Source organism: Manduca sexta, chromosome 23 (assembly GCF_014839805.1).
Source record: "Manduca sexta isolate Smith_Timp_Sample1 chromosome 23, JHU_Msex_v1.0, whole genome shotgun sequence".
Classification (NCBI taxonomy): domain Eukaryota; kingdom Metazoa; phylum Arthropoda; class Insecta; order Lepidoptera; family Sphingidae; genus Manduca; species Manduca sexta.
In genome coordinates this window covers 3,114,094-3,136,023 of record NC_051137.1, presented here as the reverse complement: position 1 = coordinate 3,136,023, position 21,930 = coordinate 3,114,094, and the positions used below count along the sequence as shown (strand labels likewise).

At 35.5% G+C, this 21,930-nt stretch overlaps 1 protein-coding gene across 3 annotated transcripts in view; it reads right to left on the bottom strand.

The window, feature by feature from the left end:
- Positions 1-5,575: 5,575 nt before the first annotated feature.
- The window catches only part of LOC115443295 (zinc finger protein chinmo), a 131,849-nt gene continuing 115,494 nt past the window's right edge, over positions 5,576-21,930 (bottom strand). For 2 of the 3 annotated variants that reach the window (XM_037441827.1, XM_030168653.2), the window contains exons 3-7: positions 14,263-14,486; positions 13,216-13,547; positions 12,686-12,894; positions 11,991-12,185; positions 5,576-11,345 (exon numbers count right to left, since the gene is read on the bottom strand). In XM_037441827.1, coding sequence (XP_037297724.1) covers positions 11,125-11,345; positions 11,991-12,185; positions 12,686-12,894; positions 13,216-13,547; positions 14,263-14,486 — 1,181 coding nt within the window. In that variant the 3' untranslated portion in view covers positions 5,576-11,124. The remainder of the gene's footprint in view (positions 11,346-11,990; positions 12,186-12,685; positions 12,895-13,215; positions 13,548-14,262; positions 14,487-21,930) is intronic. The other variant, XM_030168660.2, reaches the window with a different exon arrangement.

The window sequence follows — 21,930 nt, the reverse complement described above, 5'->3', positions numbered from 1 at the left end:
TCGCGAACATTTCCTGGCCTTCTCCATTTCTCCCATTCTAAGAGGGTTTCTTCTCCTTGCTCCACACTTTCATCCCCAGAAATCCCGTTCCAACTTTCCTTCCAGGTCCCAGCAGTTCCTAAGCCGGGAGATTCCAGAATCGCATTCGCAGGTTCCCCTGGTGTTTACTGCGGGGTGCGATAGCCGAATAAATGATGAACACAGACCTTCTAAAGATATCCTGAGCAGGTTCTTGCGATCTTTGCGAGGTACCCTTTCAGCTTCTTATTATTTGAAAGAGTTAAAATATTAAAAACTAGCTTCCGCTCGCAGCTTCGCCCGCGTGGATTTCGGACTTCAAAAATGGAGGGAGTGCTCAATTTGTCGGGATGTTTTTTTAATGTATGGTGGTATGCAGCTGGTCCGATTGTCCGGTCAGGGTCTGATGATGGGATCCTGGTGAAATCGAAGGAATCTTATAGCATGATTCAGTATTCACGCGTGATAGCTTATTATTAGCGTATTTCATGTATAACTTTGGTGTTTCTATACCGACTTCTATGATTCTTTTTTATGAAATATTTAATAATGTTAACTTTCTTAATTAGGGATGACTGAGAGTGTTATAAACGTAAGAGTAGACAAATATAATAAGAATGCTTCGAACTGCTAAGCTATCGGGAGTTACACGTGTTATTGTGGGTCAACCATAAAAGATAGACATATGCTGTCGTGGGATATATTTTACATATTTTTAAGGAGAATATTTCCGTCATACATGATTTCTGCGTAGCTTTAACCATTAAGGTTGCACACGCGACTGAAGATTAAAAAATGAAGTAACTTCTCCCGTTTTCCCAACATTTCCCTTCACTACTCTGCTCCTATTAATTGTAGCGTGATGAAAAGTATACTATAACCAGCACAGGAGTATGACAAATAATTGTACCAAGTTTCGTTAAAATCCGTCTAGTAGTTTTTGTTACAAACAACAAAAACTATTTTGTTTCTATAACGGTTATACAGACAGACAGACAGACAGACAGACAGACAAAAATTTTACTAATTGCATTTTTGGCATCAGTATCGATCCCTAATCACCCCCTGATAGTTATTATTTTGGAAATATATTTCATGTACAGAATTGACCTCTCTACAGATTTATTATAAGTATAGATAGAAGAAGATAACAAAATTTCCAGTGATTGAAACAACCAGAGAACAAAAAAAATGTTCAACTAAAGTTGTTGCAAACCGAAAACTAAGTTAACTTAGCTCGAACAGCTAAGAATTACAAATACGGCATAGTTTACATAGTTTGCAGTCTGCACACAGAACGGGACAAAATATATCAGCTTTGAGAGCTAAACAAACTTCGCTTAATCGCAGATAAAGCTGCAATCGATGTTACTATTAATATAGACAAGACGAACAAATCATTCACCTATAACTCTATATCACCCTCATCCAAAAGTATCAAAGCAATCACTAAACTAACCAATAATACATCGTCTCTGAGATATTAGAATATAAAGCCTAGAATTGGCTATGTCCTTCAAAGCAAAATACAATAGTGCTTGAATGTTTAAGCTAACTTTAGACAAAACCTCCCAGATATACAACCCAGTGAGCAAAATTTTATTGCTTTGTTCTTTTATCTAGATTTGAACTTACAGAACTGCCTTGCATGTTACTATGAGTACTAGCGGATAATATCTATATTTGCGTTATAACTACAGCCTACACGAATGGCGGTAGCACGTGGGTGTACTTTGAACATACAACGGACACTGAATGCCAAATTGACCACATTATTCATAGCATTACGAGTACGTGGTATATGTAAAGACAAAAAGATTATAAAAATAAAATATAATATTTCAAAATATTATAATTCCACGTCGTTTTTAGAATACAAAATCCGAATATGTAATGTTAATCCGAATTATGAAATTGTAATTTGCCATTGAAAGATTTAACATATTTCAAGCGGTTGCTTTTAGTTATTGTTGTAGGTGTCCTTTTTAATGGGTTAGAATAAGATTCATAATGATTAATTTTTTATTACTATCCTATTAAGACGTTTAATGAATAAAAATTATCAAATATATTTCGTGTGTTTGTGATTCCTTCCTAAAAAAATTCGGCCACGGCGGCCAATCTTAACGGAGATTAGCCAAGTACGCAGAAGATATATTATAGTGCACAATCAACCTGTGCAGAATATACAGGTGCACTCTTTGTTCCTTCACTCTCATAGTCCAGTGAGATGGCAATCCAACATGACAGGCGCAGTACAAACGGCTTTACGTGCTTCCCGAGGCACGGGGGTTTCAAACCACGAACTTCCTGACTCCAAGCTACGACTGAGTATTTTTAAGATGGAAAAACCCAGTAAAAATTTGTTTGGCCCGATCCGGAATTCAAACCCACGACATCAGCGCGGTAGTTGTACTCGTACCGTGTATAAACAACTACGCCACCGAGACAATCAGTCAAGTCACATCTAATGTGACTACGGAAATCAATAAATTTAGAGCATTAGTATTTTTAAGATATAAATTAAAAACGTAGCCAAATAACGTAATACCATTAATTTGGTAATATGTTAATTATGGCGCATGATCTTGATAAGTTTTTATAAATATCACTTGAACTTTACAGCTGACATTTGGTAAACTAAATAGACCATTTGCACATAATAAATGTTAGTTTAGATGAATATTAGATTAGTTTATCCATTATTGCTTGTTTGTTGTGTGGAGTTGATAGGATCGTTTGTATTACCAATCTTTATCAATGCATCAGTCATCAGTCACCTAACGATCATTTTTAGTGACGATTCCAATCTAGACCTTCATCTGGCCCCAAGAATGAACATATGGATGAACCCTCTGAGCCGAATTTGGGCCACGGAGGCCAATCTAAACGGAGATCAGCCAGGTACGTAAGAGATATTATAATGCACAAGTGTATGCGCAATACACGGGTGCTCTCTCTGTTCCACCACTCTCATAGTCCGGTGAGACGGGAATCCGACATGACTGAAGAGATATCGGGCGCAGAAACAACGATTTTACATACTTTCCGAGGCACGAGGATATCATGCCGCCAACATCCTGACTCCGATCCGCGACTGAGTAATTTCTAAGATGGAAAAGCCAAGTTACAAGTATTTTAAAATAATTATTTGTAAGTACTTCAGAAAACTTTGTTCTGATTGATCCATTTTCGTCATCGCGATGATCTATCACTATCCACCAGTGTCTATCGCTTAGATATATCATTCCCTTACATTTTTGTTTTTTATTAGCATTAATTATTGTAGAAAGGCATCTTATGGCCCCAGGGATAGGCCGATAGCGTAGTCTATGGGCATTAGAAGTTGTTCCGGTAGAGATCAGAGATATATACCCCCGAGCTGCGAGGAAGACTACTGCGGGGTTTTAGTCGGTAAGCCAACCTGCATAGCATGCTGGTAGCCCCGACATACCCGCCTTGGTTCTTCGCACTAATGCGGGATCTTAAAGTGATTACCCGCGAGAAATAAAATTGACATTAGGAGTGACTATTAATAGACATTTCTACGCTCGAGAATCTTCGATCCTTTCCATGACTTATCAAAACGGGAGATGGGATTTAAATCTAAAAATAAAACAACAAAACATTTATTTTAGCAACATTTTTTTATTAATTTAAGAATTCCACAGTGGAACAAATTTTTTTTTTCAATATAATATTATCTAGACCTAAATCAGATTGTAGGTAGGTTGTGTCGTGGGATAAAACTGGTTTCATCATATTTATATTATAAATAGTGCACGATTGTTGGACATACACATACCTGTATAGTGTTATAGCCTGCTTCTGTATACTTTGCCACGGTAAAGGTCCTTAATTAATCACTTTTTTACCATGGTAAAATATTATATATTTTACACTGTCAATTACGATTGGATACACTTTATAAAATAAATTTTATTTTAAAAATGGTTTTTCTATTCGCTCTATTACGAATATATAATATTTGGGTATAGGGATAAAAAATATAGGGATGATTGAAATTCACAACTCCACTGTTGTGGAATAAAATGGTAAGAGATTATTTAACATTATATTTACAATTCCTTACTATGAATATGTTGAAGTTGTGTATCCAAACGTCAAATAAACAGTAACTACGGTATGCCAAAGAACACTCCAGCCCAAAATAAAATGAGGTAGATGACTAGTACACTTTGCTTGCCAAACATTTACTTAGATAACACTTCAAAATTCCATCATGTACGCCATCTTTGACACTTAAAATTATTATCTTTTGTACTTTTCAACAATACTACTAGACGAAATCAGCGACTCATTGCGAACCTTACATTTCTGAGTCAATCAATTTTACCCAACGTAATCTTTACAATTTTATGGGCATAGAGCGTTCCTTGGACTTTGAAGCCTCTAATACGAAGCAAACATAACATTAAGTCGCTACCATACACCACATAACTAACAAAATACGCCAAAATGTTACCACACTAAAAAATTCGCTAGTACACGGCATCCACCGTCGAATATAACGCACAAATTAATTTACTAATTTTGAACGAGGCGCGTGGGCCCCAATCATAGTCCTATTAATTCGTATATGCTTCCATGATGAGGCAACCTTGTTAAAGACTGATATTAAACATCCCAAAGGAGATATAAACTATAAAGGCAATGCGCCTATTGAAAAAGAACAGGCAATATCGCATTACTTAGAATTATAGGAAACTTCTTTAGAATCATCGATAGGCGGAGATGATAAACAATCAGATAATCCATTCTTAGTTTAAAGGTCAAATCAAATATTGATTATTTTTATGTTGTATGACCAAAATTACAAAATATGTATAGTAATTTGTCTAAAACGGATTAGTTGCATTAGTTACATGAAATTTCATAGTTTATGTACGGCACGAAATTGCTCACTATATCTTCTCAGGCGCTTTTGCGAAACAACAGAAAATGGGTAGAAAATAAGATATACTTTCATAACCTAAACTAAAATTGTTGCTAATTAGATCTTTGAATCCAAATAAAATTCCTATTGTAATACCTTTACTAGGCCTATTTTGTCTTTACAAGGTCACACTCTAGCCCCTTTGAGGTCCACGCGACTCTTAAAAGAAATAAGCATGTGGTCTAACCATTGCCAATCTTTACCCAACGCCGACGGTCCTCGTAAAATAGGAGCAAAGTAGCTCTCTTACAAATGTATGATATTGTGACAGCCGAGTTCAATAAACTATTGTATTTTAAGAATATTGATCTTGTTAGTTTTCTAGTGAAGAGTAGTTGATTGGTGCTTTGACAACTTTGCTAATAGAATTCACTCCAATGTTACGAAGCGCCGTCCCACACCGTATATACATTAGCTTATGTATATTCAAACCCGCTCCGCCCCCGCCACACCTCTCGCTACATTTCCATAGTATAATACAAAAAATGAAGTCAACTAATAAATATCTAAAATCACAAGTAGTGCTATTCTTACTGTTAAAGAATTATATTATCTTCCATATATATAAAAAAGTCGCTTAAAAAAATCACAGACAATCACTTTTCCTTTACAGACATAGACCCGACGAGCGAATTTTTTTTCCCATTAAGCATTACCTTGCTACGTACAAAATCCTACGTACTTAGTTTTATAACCATCCTGGTTTAAATATAAGTCACCATTCTATCTTCCTATTCGACCACTTACTAAGATGTAGACCATTTTTCATACCCTCGCTTTCACTTGAAAGTAATGTAAAACAATTGATATTATATAAGAAAATTAATTGGATGCTCACAAAAGTAGCCCAATGTTTAGTGGGCTGCCGTGTCCCACAGATCTTTACATTTGTACATTCCCAGTAAACTACGTTAAAATATATCCACCGATGCCCCAAAAAATACAATTTTGGCAACACTCACATAAAAAAATGATACCATATATTTTTTCTCTCCTTTAATTAATTTGTACTGGCAGTAACTCGTTAAGACTTCAGTTATTTGTACTTTAGTTCTTTATGAGAGAGTGCTCGTTGCGTTAATTTATTTTTCGAATAATTTATATTAATAATATTTAATAATCCTCCATACAATTACACAAAGATGACACAGAGAACGTAGACTAACCGACATCGAGACTCATTGAACGTCATAAGACGTTTTATAAACACGTGAGACGTGTATAGCCGTCAGTGACTACCACGTCACATAATGTATTCGAAACATCGAAAATACGAATAGAGCCAGTATTAACATGAAAAGTGAAATGATCGAATCCAATATACGCTTTACCTTCAACCATTAGGTTGTCATCGCGTCCCTTCAGCCCGAGTTCCTTTATCAAGTGATGGAGTGAGCATAACTAACATTAAATGCGAGAAAACATTTTTTTTTCATTATCAAATTCGTAGAGACCTCCATTAATGAGATCGATTAAATATTAGTGCATCCTTAAAATATAAAAACATCCATTGATTATTCTTAAACGTTGCTGCCCAGTAAGGTGCATTTATTTATGTGTATGATACTTAAATGTCAATCTTAAATAATGTACTTAAGTATTACAATAAACATTAAACACGATGGACGGGTGTAAACTTGTCAATGAAACGTAAAAAAGGAAAAAAAAATATGGAAAACGAAAAATAAACAAAAAAAATAATTTTGTGACATTTTTTTTAATTCGCAGAAACCTAACAAACAATAATTCTTCAATTTTTTTCATCATCTTAAAACATAGTAACATCTATGCAACACAAAAAAAATTAACTGGGGAAAAAGTAATAATAGAAATAATAAAAAAAAAAGTGTTTTATACTCCGGAGAGTGAAGGAAGGTACAATTAGATTACTGCGTGGTTGTGGCCGGTCCCGCCGCTCTGGTAGGAGGTACGTGAATGAGATTACGAACTAGCCTAAATAACACTTAAGCTACACCATCAACTCAGCTCGATTACAACGAACCCTAGTGACACGTCGATGTAAACATCATTTGAGCATACAACAGAGTTATTCGTCCGCAGCCTACCTTGCAGAGATTCAGATTACGTGCTTTACAGTTAACATCCAGCTTTATTTACATATCTTATCTAGAACCAACAAGAGCTTTGTAAAAATATCTGTCACATATAATTTCCATTCCCATCCAAAATACATCTCCGAGACAGTTATAAAATTTCGAGTCACTAAAATTGAATCCTGAGGTAGCATATTTGTACTTTAATTTTTATTAAATTATTATTAACATTTTTTTTTTATTTTTCACGATACGCTTACACGCTAGAGTTTATAATTTTTTTCTTCATATAAAAAATCTACTTAATGGCTTACATAAGACTAAATTATATTCCTCGAGGTAGATACTCTTATGCTAAAACTAAAAGGGCCATGTCGGAGGCTACGTTCAAATATATTCAAACGCGTCCCGAAGGCGCGGACGTTCGAAAGTAATATCCAAACAAGGCCCGTGTGACGGCAGAGGGTCACCATACCCGTAACAATCTTTGGCTTTACCATCACGACATCTCGCGACATTATTTACAAATAAGAAAAAAAAACTTACAACATACACTTATCTATGAAACCAGAAACGGAACCAAAATGCATTTAAATGCGATATCCATTAAGCAAAAACTAATTTATAATTGTAAATGAGGTCATAAAGAGCAACATAATAGTTTCGCATTGGTGAAACATTGGATCCAATTCAGATTACTGTGCCGCGTGTGTCTCGCAAACGTTGGCCGTAGCCGGTCTATGAGACCCACGCGGTTAACTCTCACAAGCCAACTCCGACTAATAATAACAGCCACATTATATAGGGGGACCGGCCCAAGTCCATGATAAGGGGATTGCGATACATTGACTAAAATATGTGAGACCCTATCACATCAAATACATTACAATTACTATTAGGGACCACTTATAATCGTCCGTTAATTATTTTTAATAATGCGCCAACTTAATGTAGTGGTGTTATCCGATAATCCGAAATACATAGAATTATTTCATTAATTTTGTACAATCACCTGAAATAATTGTTTACAAATGCACAAAAATATTGTGGAATAAAAATACACACACTTTAATGTAATCTAAAATTTGTACCTTTAAAAATTTCGAAAGATGCAAATCTAATTATTGATTTCGTCAACTTTAATGCCAGTTGACATTACATTCGTTTGTTAACACTTATACCATCGATCTAAAACGAAGGAAATGAATTACGAAGCTAAAAAAAAACGTGATGCATTAATGCAATTCTCTTTAACGTATCACAAAAAACATTAAATGTCAAAAGAAATCACAACTATGAATTTTGAATTCATAAGAGAACAAACCAAAATAGAACAATTACCTCTCGTATAATAAACGTTATGATAACAATTTGAAATAATCGAAATAGCAAAACATTTTCTTAACAATACACTTACCGAAAGAATGACAATAAAAGTAAATTTTAAATTTTTTTACAATAAAGAAAAATAAATCGTAAATTGACGAAAACTGTCGATGTTGAAAAGTTCACTCCCGAAGCGACGTTTCTTGAACCAAACGAAGGCATTGCGCGGTAAATCCGCATAGATACGTCCCCCGGCCTTCTCTAAAGCCCCCTCGACACAAGATGACAGTGTCTCGACACACTATACCAAACGCACGAACACCCAACCAAATCCTTGAGGTCACAGACAAAAAAACAAAGATTTTCTGTGCGATAATTAACTATCATATACCGTAACATACATTTACAAAGAACTAAGCCAAATTTCATAATCCTGTACCACCCACTGCCGAATTTGACATTAAATGTCTAACAATCCCAAATATTTCCCTTTTCAAGCAAAATAATGTAAGCCTGTGAACTCTTGACACTAAGAACTACCATCCCATGAGCGTTGCTTTGAAATCAATACAGATTTACATTAAAACATGAGAATGCGTAAGAGATTATTTCATTAAAATATCATTTGTAGAAAATAATATTTCAAAATAGCCTGTTACGTAATATAAAATATAATTCTCTATTCACTGTAACTAGCTTCTATTAGGTCTATTGATACTGTCGAATATATGGAATCCAATTCGTATATTAAATATTGGGTTTTAATTTGCACACACCCTGTACCTTGATACTGTTATGTAAAAATAAATGATATGGTCAGTACTTTACAGTTTAAATTCGAGTAACTTCTTTAAAATTAAAAAGAAATGCATATTAAACTAAATATACTATTAGGTTTCATTAATAAATGGCATTCGATTTAATTCTGCATAAAAAATAACAATATTTACTTTCATTATCACCTTAAAGCAAATTTGTCACGTAAAATAAAATCACTTTGGCGATGCACAACTTGCATCTAGTTGGTAGTTATAAAACACATAATATTAATAGCATACATAAATGTAATAAAATAAGTCATAAGTATTATGAAGTTAACCCCTATTTTCAATATGCGAATCGAATTCCATTTTTGATTATCAAAAAACGAATAATCATAAAACAAAGGTAACTTATACGCTGTCTTTTAATTGTTGTATAAACTGAAACTAAATAAAAGTCACTGAGCCTTGATTAACTTCCATAAATATATCCAATAAGTGTATCCTAAAATATAAATATAATAATAAATATGAATGCAACTTATTCCTAAATATCAGGAATACAACGCACAGTCATTACATTCACACTTAACAAGAAATAAAAATAAATAATACAAATGTGAACTTAAAATTGAGGATATTTGGCACTGTCTGCTTTATGTAACCTAAGACCATTTATTGCAGCTGAAATATGTCATATTTCATGTATTACACTCACCGGCCGGCCCGCGACGTCTAATCAACAATATATAATACATCACACCGCGGGTAGGCCATCATTTATCATTTAAATAATTATTTTTTCATTTATAAATCTCAACTGGTTGCACTTGAAATGACTAGGAATATAGAAGTAGTAAGTGGCCTTCATCTAAATGCACTACGAAGAACAAAACGGAATGTTAAAATCGACACCATCCCATGTAACATATAATCATTTGGTCTCAATAATAACACCCGACCAGGCGAGCCTGTTGCGACTTGCGAACGATTGAAATGGATTTGTTAAACGCATTCATGCATCGAACCTTACATGCAAACATTTTTATAACACTTTTTCCCTAACTACTTATGTATCTACGGCAAATTGTACTTTGTACAAAAGTAAAACCGTTCATTATTCACTGTACAGTAAAAAACTGGTGAAACTCTACATTCGTATATTCTCGCACATTCTCCTTCATCGACATTGTGGCAAAATGATAGATAATCTAAACTCAGCCCAATTGTTCGGTATTGTATCACAGATATGTTCGAATATGTAACTTAAAACTGTAGTATGTCACTTTAGACTATTGTCATTACGAGTATGTACACGTACGTGTGCAGAAATGCTACAAAATAAATTATATTAAAATAAACAGAGGTAGTTTTGCCACAGTGCGCCGTATGTCTTGTTTCAACCTAGGCCAAGGCGATTTACAACATTCTCCTATTATTTACATACACTTAGCCTATGACCATCAGTCTCAACATCATTTCTAAGATTTCCTAGCTCAGATAATTTTATATAAGCTATGTCATATCGACCGAGAGCACAAAATTAAACGTCTACAAAGGTAACTCTATCCCACTGTCACTGGACATATCGAAGTTTGCAAAAAATCAAGGTACGTTCAAGCGATGAAGGTGCAATAACGAGGTACAACATTTTTCAAACATGGTACCAGACAGAGACCAGTACTGAGCAACCATTCGTAGTCACACATGTATATTAAATTAAGTAACAATTATCGCACAATTTTCATAACCTTAAAAAATCTTAAGATCAACTTTTGAGGTAGATACTGATTACATAATATGCATCAACGAGGTAATTTATTGTATGCATGTTGCACGGCTGCGGCGAGACGACGCCCGCGTTTACCTCGGAGACGCCGAAGAAAGTTTACGAGTAGAAACCTGCGAGAGGGAGACATCCGCAGAGCCGACGTCCGCCGACGCCCGCCGAAAGCAGAGGTAGTTCGGTTGAATAGAATAGAGAACAAAAGGTGCGTAGGACGAGGTCTTACTGCGTGTGGTTGGGGACGGTGCCTTGGGGGAGTTGTGGGGTGACCTGATGGCGGTGCTCGCGGGCGATGTGGCGGCGCACGGTGTTGTTGCGCGTGAACGTGCGCGAGCAGTAGGGGCACGGCACGCGGATTCCCTGATGCCGCTGGCGGATGTGCGCGCGCAAGTTCGTCTCGTACCCGTATAGTCTCTCGCAGTATGGACATTTCAGCTTTTTTCCTGGAAATGTGCAGATGTTTGTGTTACAGTTGAGATCTATAACTGTTAGTTTCTATTCCTTGGCCTTTTAACTTTTAACTTCTGTTTGTACTAGTAATATGGTGTTTAAAAAGCACAATTCACGACATTAATTTCTTCAAGGAGTTTAGTTATCGGATAAGAGTTAAGTATACTCAAATATAACTTAGTCAATATTGATCGTGAGACTACAAATCGTGATAATATTTATTCGAGACAAACTCTGTATAGATACTTAATAGTAATTACTACTTACCTATTTTTAGCTAATACCATATTAGATTCTTTAATGTTTTTCATTAAGCTATTTGGCGTGTCGTTCATTTGGGTGATAAAAGTAAGTAACACCAACCCATCATAGAAGTGCGATAAGAATAAGTAGAGAAACAAGAGTTCTATACCCATTTACTAAATGTAAGAAGACATACCATCCTAAAGAAAGTCAGTAACCCATACAATCAATCGCCTAAATTGTCACAATTTCTAAATCCATTAAAAATAATGTATTTAGTTTTATTTAACCAACTTCCAGAGTAGATCACTCAATTCGTAGTAATTCCTCATATCTGTAGGTAATTAATAAAGTAGAGGTTTTAGTCTCGACACGGATAAATACTTTGACCTTACCGTCAGCAGTAGCGATCCCTCCAGACTTGCTGGTGATCAGCTTGGCTGGCCAGATGTCGGGGCTCGGCTTGGGCGGCACCGGCGACGTCTCCAGCGGCTTGTCGTGGTAGTTAGTGCCGGTGATAGCCGGCGGTGGTGGCGGCGAGTTATTATAGCCACTGGGATGGTACTCATTTTCGTTCTTCACTCGTAAATCTGGAAGAGACAGGTCAGGGAGTCAGAGAGTGTTTTTACATCCAAATTTTCTTTCTATATATATGTATGCCATGATGATACCATCAAGTGTTTGTGGACATGTTTCTAGAATATAGAGCTACCAAGAGATTTGGATTAAGCATCTTAATTTCAGATATAATCTGTTGCTTCCGTCAGCTAGTGCAGATGAGGAATGGAAGTTTTAAATGCAGCATGAGAAGGAATCTTAAAATAGAATTAATGAAGGGTTTAAATAAATATGAGAGCAACAATGGAGAATGAAATTATGAAAAATGTAGTTATTAATGCCGTTATGCATTTTTTTATAATTTTACCATGACAAATATCGAATTGACACACGACAAAATCGTTTCTTTAACATAATATGTAATGAGTTATTTCTAATTCTGGGAGAGTTTTACTTTTCAAAACAAAACTCGTAAGTGAATTTAATTTTAAGAAATCTGATAGACCCTGATCCATTTAATCTAATATGTCACCTTCAGCACCCTGATCGTTGGATAAGCGTTCCATCATTTCATCGTTGGCCGAGGCGCAGCGTTCATAGCCGTTGTTCTTTATCGGGTTGCCGAGGGTTGTGGTGCAGTCTGGTGGGTTGTTCTCCTCGTACCGCGCGCCGGCACCTGGCGACGAGCGGGTGTCTGGCTCATCGGCCACGCTGCCGCAGTGGGACGATGATGAGCTTTGCCTGAAAATGAAGACATATTGCAATTTGATGGGGTTGTTTTTGGGATGGATTTTCGGACTAAATAGTCTTCGAGTGTGTTTTTGTCGTGGATTCGGCATTTTTCAAGATTATCAATACGAGGAAAACAAACAATTAATACAGTAAGTAAAACTGGCCGTAAGATGACTAACATGAAACATTTGTATTAACATACATTTACATTTGAAGAGAATTATTTTACCGAAGAAGTTGAAATTAAATTCCAATTTGAATAATCAGGAAAACGAATTCCTGAAATTTTACCGTTTAAATATTTTATTAATAATCTTTATTGCATTTTACCTGTAATTCCGTGCGTGGGGGCTTGGGGATGCGGATGGTTTCGGCGGAGCTGGCCTGCGATGGGAAGAGGCGTGCAGCGGCATATGATGAGCTGGTGGGGCATACCGACCCATGCTGCCCGAGCCACTATGTATGGGCAGTCCGTACTGCGGCATGATCGGGGCAAATGTCGCCGTGTGCGTCTGTTGCGGAGCGGACTCTTGCACCTCACAGTTACCAGATCCTGACACCGGGCTCGTCTTAATGCGCGCCTGGTGACGCTCAGTCGACGCCTGCTGTGTCTGTTGCTTCACCCACGCATCCTGTGACATCTCCATCGACAAACCTTTGACCTGGAACGTAAATCAAAATTGGAACGGAGTGCCATTGACACTATTTCCCATTGTATATACAGTTGTGTAAGCGTTGACGTTCGAAGTATTTTTATAACAATTGTTAAAACAAATCCAACCTCGGCCTTCGGTTTATCATAATTTTATAGAAAACTCATGGAAACTGCCACGTGTCACAATTTTGGGATTGTTTCAAAACAAACGATATCGCTATTATCTACGCAATATTTTACTATCGTGCACGATCTGGTACATGATTACGTTTATATCACAATATATGTTGGACTGCAATTAGGCATATGAATCACGATGTAGAAGCCGAGGCCACAGCCTTATTTGCAAATCGAAATATTTGATACGAACAAGATATGAAATTCGTTAAAATGTATCGTAATGATATTCCATGTGATTGGAAAGTTTTATCTGGATTGACAAGGAATTGTTGTTGTGTTTTTGGAATGGGACAAAGGTAATAAAAGATACAGCCTGATTTCTGAAGGAATTCTAAATTGTATACTAATAGTATGTTATTGCAGTAAAGATGTAGACGTTGTGAATTTTGGCATTTTTGGCCCAATGTATTTAAGCAACCTATAAATTACTGCTATACATTAAGAAATTAGAACAACCGATAGCTACTTTACGCCTTACCTTACTGTATAAGTCGAGAATGAGTAGAGTTTTACTCTATCAAAAAATCACTTTAAAAACCCACCTGCAAATTCTCCCCACTCTTCAGGAAGCTGGAGAGAGCATCCTGGCTGACGTGCACCTCGCCTTTGTACATGAACTCGAGGAGCGCCTGCATATTGTCCGCCGTGGTGGCCTCGAGGAACACATAGCACGCGCCGGCGTGGCTCGGCGGCGCTGTGTCGAACAACTCTTGAAAGTGCTTGCTGCATGCTGCCAGGATCACCTTGTGTGCTTTAAACTGACGACCTGCAACAATTGAGAGGATTTATTAGATTTAATGTTATTTTGTTTTTCTCCCTATCTTTCACTATCATCATCAGCCAAAATGATACCACAAATGAACAAATCTATCCCCTAATGATTTATATCGTCCAACCAGCTTGTCTTTATTTCAGCTTATTTTGATTGTTCCTTTCGTTCAAAGTTTATCTCCTTACTATGATGCTTAATAGGCCTAATTTTAACCATCCACTAAGATCTCACTGACTCTGGCGTCTTTTTGTACACTGTCAAATCTTTGTAATAGAGAGGAACCAACTAGGTACCTATCAAATAGAGGAACTTGGCCCCCCTCCCTCTGCCCTCTGACATAAAACCTAAGTAACACACTCACGCCATTGTGAAATTTTAAAAGTACTCATTGTATATTCATTGGAATAAAAAAAATGGGGCGCGAAAGTTCTCGCCATAATACAGTTTAGCACAGGTATGAGTGATCGATGCAGTTCTGTGTTTTAAATAATACCTTACATCATGACGCAAGAACTAAAACAAGTAATAACACATATTTTTTATCTGTTTATTTAACAATTAACAACCGTTTACAATAAACGATCCCAATCTCAATCTTTAATCCGATTCCGAGAATGAACCAATCAAAATAACTCATTTGTACGCATGTCAAAAATACTTTGTTCTGATTGGTCCATATTTGACATATATTGAGAAAAGCGCTTGCTACCGTTTTTAAAAGTAGCAGTAAGAAGATTCGTGGTTAATAAAGCAATTTTTGAGTTAAGTAAATTATCATAAAGCTTAGGGTTAACTAATTTATTTCATTATTAAACTATTTTGTAGATTTTGCCTCGATATTATATAATTAGATACATAAAATGATGTTACGGGTAGATACATTGTTCCGTTGCTACGTATTCAATATAGAAACAGTAAAAAAATATTCAGACTATCAATTATAGTTATATATTTTGCATTTCAAATTTATTACTGCAAATAAAGCAAGCCACTATAAAATTGTATCCCTTGATGCTATCGCCTTGCCTAATCCCATTGACCCTATTATCTATTTTTATAATCTGTGGTATACGCTAAACGTGCGTCTGGCGCCCACGCGATGCAATAAGCAATAAACAAAAGTCAAGGCAACGTGTGTCAGACGCGGTCCCAGAGCAATTTCACGTGGCTACTACTAGGAAACATTCTTTTTTTAGTTCACAATGCGTAGCGTGATTAGATTATACGTTTTCGTACACTTCTATGCGTAAATATTTGAGCTGTTACAGATACACATGTTTAGTTCCCACACTCGTTCATAGATGGCGTTGATTGGTTGATTAATTTTAAAAATAGAAACGTATCGATCTATGTTACCGTTTCTTAAGGCATTACGTATTCCTACAAACCCCATTTCGATGGTATTTAAGTAACGTTTCCACTATTAAAAGTAAATGTAACGGTCGGCGTAATCCAATTAAAGATTCATGTACCTAACGTATGCGGTGAACTATGTAAAAATCAATAGACTAGTGGCGTTGCGTAACTTTATCAATGTTTTTTCAGTGTGTCAAATTGTCGATACTAGGCCACGCGTCTGCCGTATGCTGCGTCCACTATAGATAGTACTTACATCTAGTTACGTCACTGTACGACGAACAGCGCGGAACAAAATATGGTTGGCCTTGGACCCACTGCCGCATGCGTTGGGAAGGCCGCGCGCAAGCGTCCCGATCGTGCGGTTAAATTGGTCTTTGTTATGCGATTATTATGTTACCAAAGAACTTTATAATAAAGATACCATTATATACAATAGTACATAAGTAGGAGTAGATAGATATTACTAAACAGATACTGAAAAGATTTGTAATAACTCCGACATGCAAAAACATATTTTATATATAATGTCATATTTGAAACATCAATTTAAAGTTTTAAATGATACAATTTTTATTGATTCTAAATTGGACATTACATTTATATGTAATACTTTACGCCATACCGATTTGAGACACCTTACTACTCTTTCTCTAACAAAAACATTTCAAAATGTAATAGGTACAGTATACGTAATATTTCAAATTTCTCTGTACATATTTTCTATCTCTGTGATCCTAATTTATTACTGTCTCGTTGCCAGAATAGGTCATTAGCATTATGAAATATATCCTCAAACTTCAGCAATCTTGAATAGGTCACTGACCTTGGTTTCTGGGCCCGTTTATACGGATTTACGATGAGTTTACAAGATAATTAGCATAGGAATTATAAATATTATTCCAAATTCCTGAAGTATCTATTGCTAATATTTTGCTTTGAATACCTTTTTGCGTCGTACGATAACAAGAAAATATATTCAATACCTACAACTAAACATAATCATAATTGTAAGTCAATGCTATACATTTTATTTTGTAGACCAAACAGAAATAGATTTAAGATTAAACTTATTACTTACATAGGTAGTTAAATTATTACAAATTTTTTAGTGGATAGTAACTTTGCATTGCCATTACACAATCAAAACAAAAACTTAACTATGAAGTACCAAGCGTAAAAACTATAGAGGTGATATCTTGCTTAATACTATACCAACCATATTTAAAAATTTCCGATAACTTTAAATTTTAAAAGCTCGATTATTAATCGCACTCGACAATCGCCGATCGCGAAAAACGCACGCGTCCATCCGTCCTTACGTAGAGGCACAACGCTGCACGACCGTTCCGCTCCTCCAAACACCGCCCACGGATTAGTTTCAAAATACTTCCTCGTGCGTGTTCTACGCGCAGTTTTTCATTATATGCAATAAAGTAGTTATGTCGATATGTTTACGGTCTATTTTTGAACTATACGACGATTAGCGCGCATTGTTATCAGCAAGGAGCTTTAATTTTGCTTCCTAATAGAACGAATGGCCCGCGACAAAATAACCAAGCGATTTTGATAGTTTTATAAATACTATAGATGAAGGCAGGGTAGTAACTAAGATGATAGTTGATTACCTTTAACCACGAAAAGGGAACACAGTCGATAATTATATAAGCTATAATTACATACATAGCATCAACTCTATTTCTCTTTTCAAAGGTTTAAGCAGAGGTGTAACACACCCACATTTCGCCAGTTATGTTAAATTTCATATAATAGAGGGTATTTCCATTTATCAGACACAATTATAGAATCCCGGATTCGAACCCAAGACCTCGACGCAATTGCCGCGTGCGCAATACAACTACGCCACTGTACAAGTCGTGAACTATAATTCTGATCTTCTATTTCCGTAGGCCAGACTAACCATAGATATTTAACTTAACATGAAGCACACAAACGATGGTGCTATTGTTAATAGACATAAGACTCATAATGCTTAGCAATCATACAAGCTACAATTATCTGCAAAGCGATCGAAAACAGTGGTTAAGTATTAATACTTGATAGCAATAGAGAAGACAATGATACATAAGATCTTACTAAAACAAGAGGCCTTCTTCCTAGCATACATAGGTACCGTAATTATACATCTGATTCTCCAAACTTTAAAGAAACCCAGTATTCACTGATAAGACTTGTAACTGCTAACATGACAGCCAAACACTTAGAACGCGAGGAACTGCCATAGCCAAATGTGCAAATGATTAATGAATTCTAGAATTAATTAAACAGTGTCGTCGACCTAGAACATTCCGTAGTTATTACGAGAAAATTTACAAGTTTTTTCAGTATCTGGCATAAGTTAACGAACTTTAATTTTTATGTCATAAAATACGTAATTAGTCTTATTTTTATTTATTTTTATGACACACCAGCAGCTTACACATTAAACAAGCATGAAATAGGAGATGATAATACAACGATACAAACATACAAACTAGTAACAACTGTACACAGCATTGACAATATAAAAGTCACTATAAAATACTATATTATTATTATCATAACAACAGTTAATCAAAACAATACATAACCAGAAGTAAAATAAACAGAAGACGAGAATATTAACTGTCTACCGAGCAGACTCATTACAATAAAAACACTTTGTAGTTTTTATTTAGGATATGTCACATTTTTTTCGAAAGGATTGAAAAGAATCGTAGTCAATCTCTAAACGGAGTTTATTCTATAGAGTCTTGTAAGACATATAGCCTGGACAGAAGAATCATACTTATTAGTGTTTGCCATTGCATTTTATTCCTTACAGTAATCATATTAAAAATTGTCAACGTTAAAATTTTCATGTACTAAACGTATTTTTCTCCTTACCCTATCATTTCCTTGTACGCTTTTGTTTATAAATTTCAAAAAATCAACGTTTTAACCAAATTCCTTATAAGAAGCAGCATTTGCCACTGAAATTCCATTTACAGCCTTTACATTTGAAAACGCAATACTTGAAGTCTCCAGAATAACTGCAACTTAGCACTATACAGATCGTGTATCAATCGTATCCTGTTGCATTCATTTTATAACTGTGGGAGAATGTTCCCCTACGTTGACCTAATAGATAATCGACGCAATAGAGGATGGACCTAACTGCACCGGGACCTAAATAGGCTAAGGCTGTTCCCACATGCATTCAATGCGTATGAACTGCATTTATGAAACGATTCTGAACGTCAGTGATTTAAATTGATAAATGGATGATGAGGCTGTTACTTCATTGGTGATCTATTGTGGTTTTGTGTTCGCGGATATCTATCCTGCGATGTGGCCTTGGTGTACACAGTTTAGTGTTGAGCAATGAGATGTCGCTTGGTGTCGTGTTGACATATATTTCTAACTGCGTTTTTGAAGGCGTGGGATTGATGATAACTGTAATAGATACGATAGAAAAGAAGACCCTTAAAATATGTTCTGTGGTTGAAGAAAAAGTGTCCTATTGTTTAAAATATCATAAAAATGTTATATGAAAAGACGCTTTAACCCAATGAATTATATACCATTAAACAAAATAACAATAGATAACAATATTACTCAGATAATTTGTATTACAAAAATGCATTTGAAATGCAATATTTGAGAGCAAAAAAAGCGTTAAAAGTTAATTTCTGAAGGCGAAAGCAATACTGCTGCGGACACGCCTCTCCAATTTCATAAATGTGAACTATCATACCGATTTGTGCGGTTTTAACCGTAGTACCGTCCGAACCAACCTCTCAAAACATCGAAATGAAATAAAATTAAATTGGTTTATTGATCATGGTGTTATGAGAAAACTAGTTTATGCACGCAGCTTCGCCCACGTGAAGGAGTTTTCCGGGATAAAGTTCTGCTATATTTTTACCGGTATAGAAAGTATCTTATAACCTTCTCAGGGTCTTAAACTATCTCCGTACCAAATTTCATTAAAATCCGTTCAGTAAATTTTGAGAAAATCGATAACATACAGACGGACAGAAAAGGGGAGTTTGTTTTATAATGTTTAGATTAAAAATGGTATTCATACACTGCCAAAACCTGCATCATTCAATTTAATAGTAGTAGTAACAACAATGGTTGAATCAAAATAATCTTGTCAAGATTGCCTTCAAACCTTCGGTTGTTATGTAACTAGGAAACGTTCACAGCATCTCAATTGATTCGTAAACACTTGCCCTTGAGTTGGACTTGTTCAATTAATAGTTATGCAGATGTTATTGTTTGTGTGGATTTTTAAATTGATATTGGACATATTTTATAAAGAAGTTTGGACTGAAAACTGACGGCATAATTGCCTCTGTCAAAAAAAAACAAAATCACTTTTTTTAAATCTAGACTTAGAATTAATTTTTTGCGTCTTCGAGTGTATCGATCGGACGAAAGCAGTTGTAACGTATCGGAATTGCGTAAAATTTGCTTGTATTTAGTTGTACACATTTTTTTCTCCAAGGTTACATTTAAAATGTAGTTAATTCTTTGTCTATGGTTGTTTTAACATAACGGCCACTGCGTAAAACGTATGATTTGCACAATATAGTAAGTTAATATCGGATATTTGAATTTAGAACTAGACATAACTTTGATGGGTAAAATTTTATTCGAATTTTAAACCTTGATTTAGATGCTGGCCGAATATAGACGAGAAGAAACAAACACGAATAAGTAAACTTATTCGAGTGTATTTGTTATTCATAGTCAAATTCGTGCACGAATTATTCCCCGATAGTGTAAATTAAGCCTATATTATTAATACAAGTTTGATGACGTTCTAAAATGGATAATACCTTTCCGACGCCATTTTCCGTAAGCCGAATATATTTTTAAAATTCGAAACTTGTTTGATACGTCCATTATGCAAATTCTAACACGCTCTGTCCAATGATATAATTAAATTTTATTCCAAAATGTCCATCGACTGTTACATAAATAACGAACCTTAATTTTAGGCCATTAATGTGTTCACCTTATCGATAATTTTTATTTTTAAATTTAAAATGTTTTCGATATTTACGATATCGATATAACAGGTCTTTCGTCATAATAGGTATAAAATTCGTTTTCTATACTCCATTTATTTTTAAACTACCATAATATAGACAGAATACATATAGCGAAAAGTGGGTGTACCAAATAGGCCTCTGCCTACCCTTCTCGATGAAAAAAGATGCGCTTATTTTAAAATAAAAAACTCAATTCAAACAAACAATGATACAAACTCATACAGCTTACTGTTTATGAAACCTTAAAAAAGACGACATATCAGCCGACCAATCCTACAATGCATCCATGCAGCGTTCTCACGAGCGCCTCCCTGCGGCACGACAAGGAAACGTCCGACCGACATTGCGCCTGCGCAGCTTGCAACACTACGAGACATTGGCCTCATTTTCAGACCCAGTGACGCTTATCTTGCATGTGTGCACGGTGCGTTTGATATCTACTGTATTTATTTTCGTTACAAAATGTAGTACGGCAGTTTGTTTTTAAACAAAATTTTAAGTGTAACCTTGATTGATACGTTACTTCATTCGTAATTCGAACGCGTCGATTGCCAGGTTACGTTTGTTTGACTTTTTGATTTTAAATTGGCACTGGCCACTTTTATTCGAAAGAAAAAAAACTTGAAATACGTCGATATTTATAACATATAACGTCACTTTTTTTATGAATAGAGCTCATGGATTAAATAGAACATGATATTATTATAATACATTTATAGATAACCACACACCGACCGTTAAAATAAAGAATAGAACTGCAAAAGTCGTCTAACCAAACCAGTTCAAATATGATTTTAATAAGCAATACAAAGCTATGATGCCAATTTAAATGGTGCATGCCGACCTACATTCCTTCACAATTTAACGTTCACTAAAACTGTGCGTAGTATCAGGGCCCCCGTGGCTGCATCGAGACGCGCCGCGTAAATAGGTCATCGGTCAGCTGAATAGATTATTGAGGATGAATGTGACTGGTTTCATTATACAATAGTAGAAAAAACTAGACTGTCAGGATGCCGAGCGACATCAAAATAACAAGC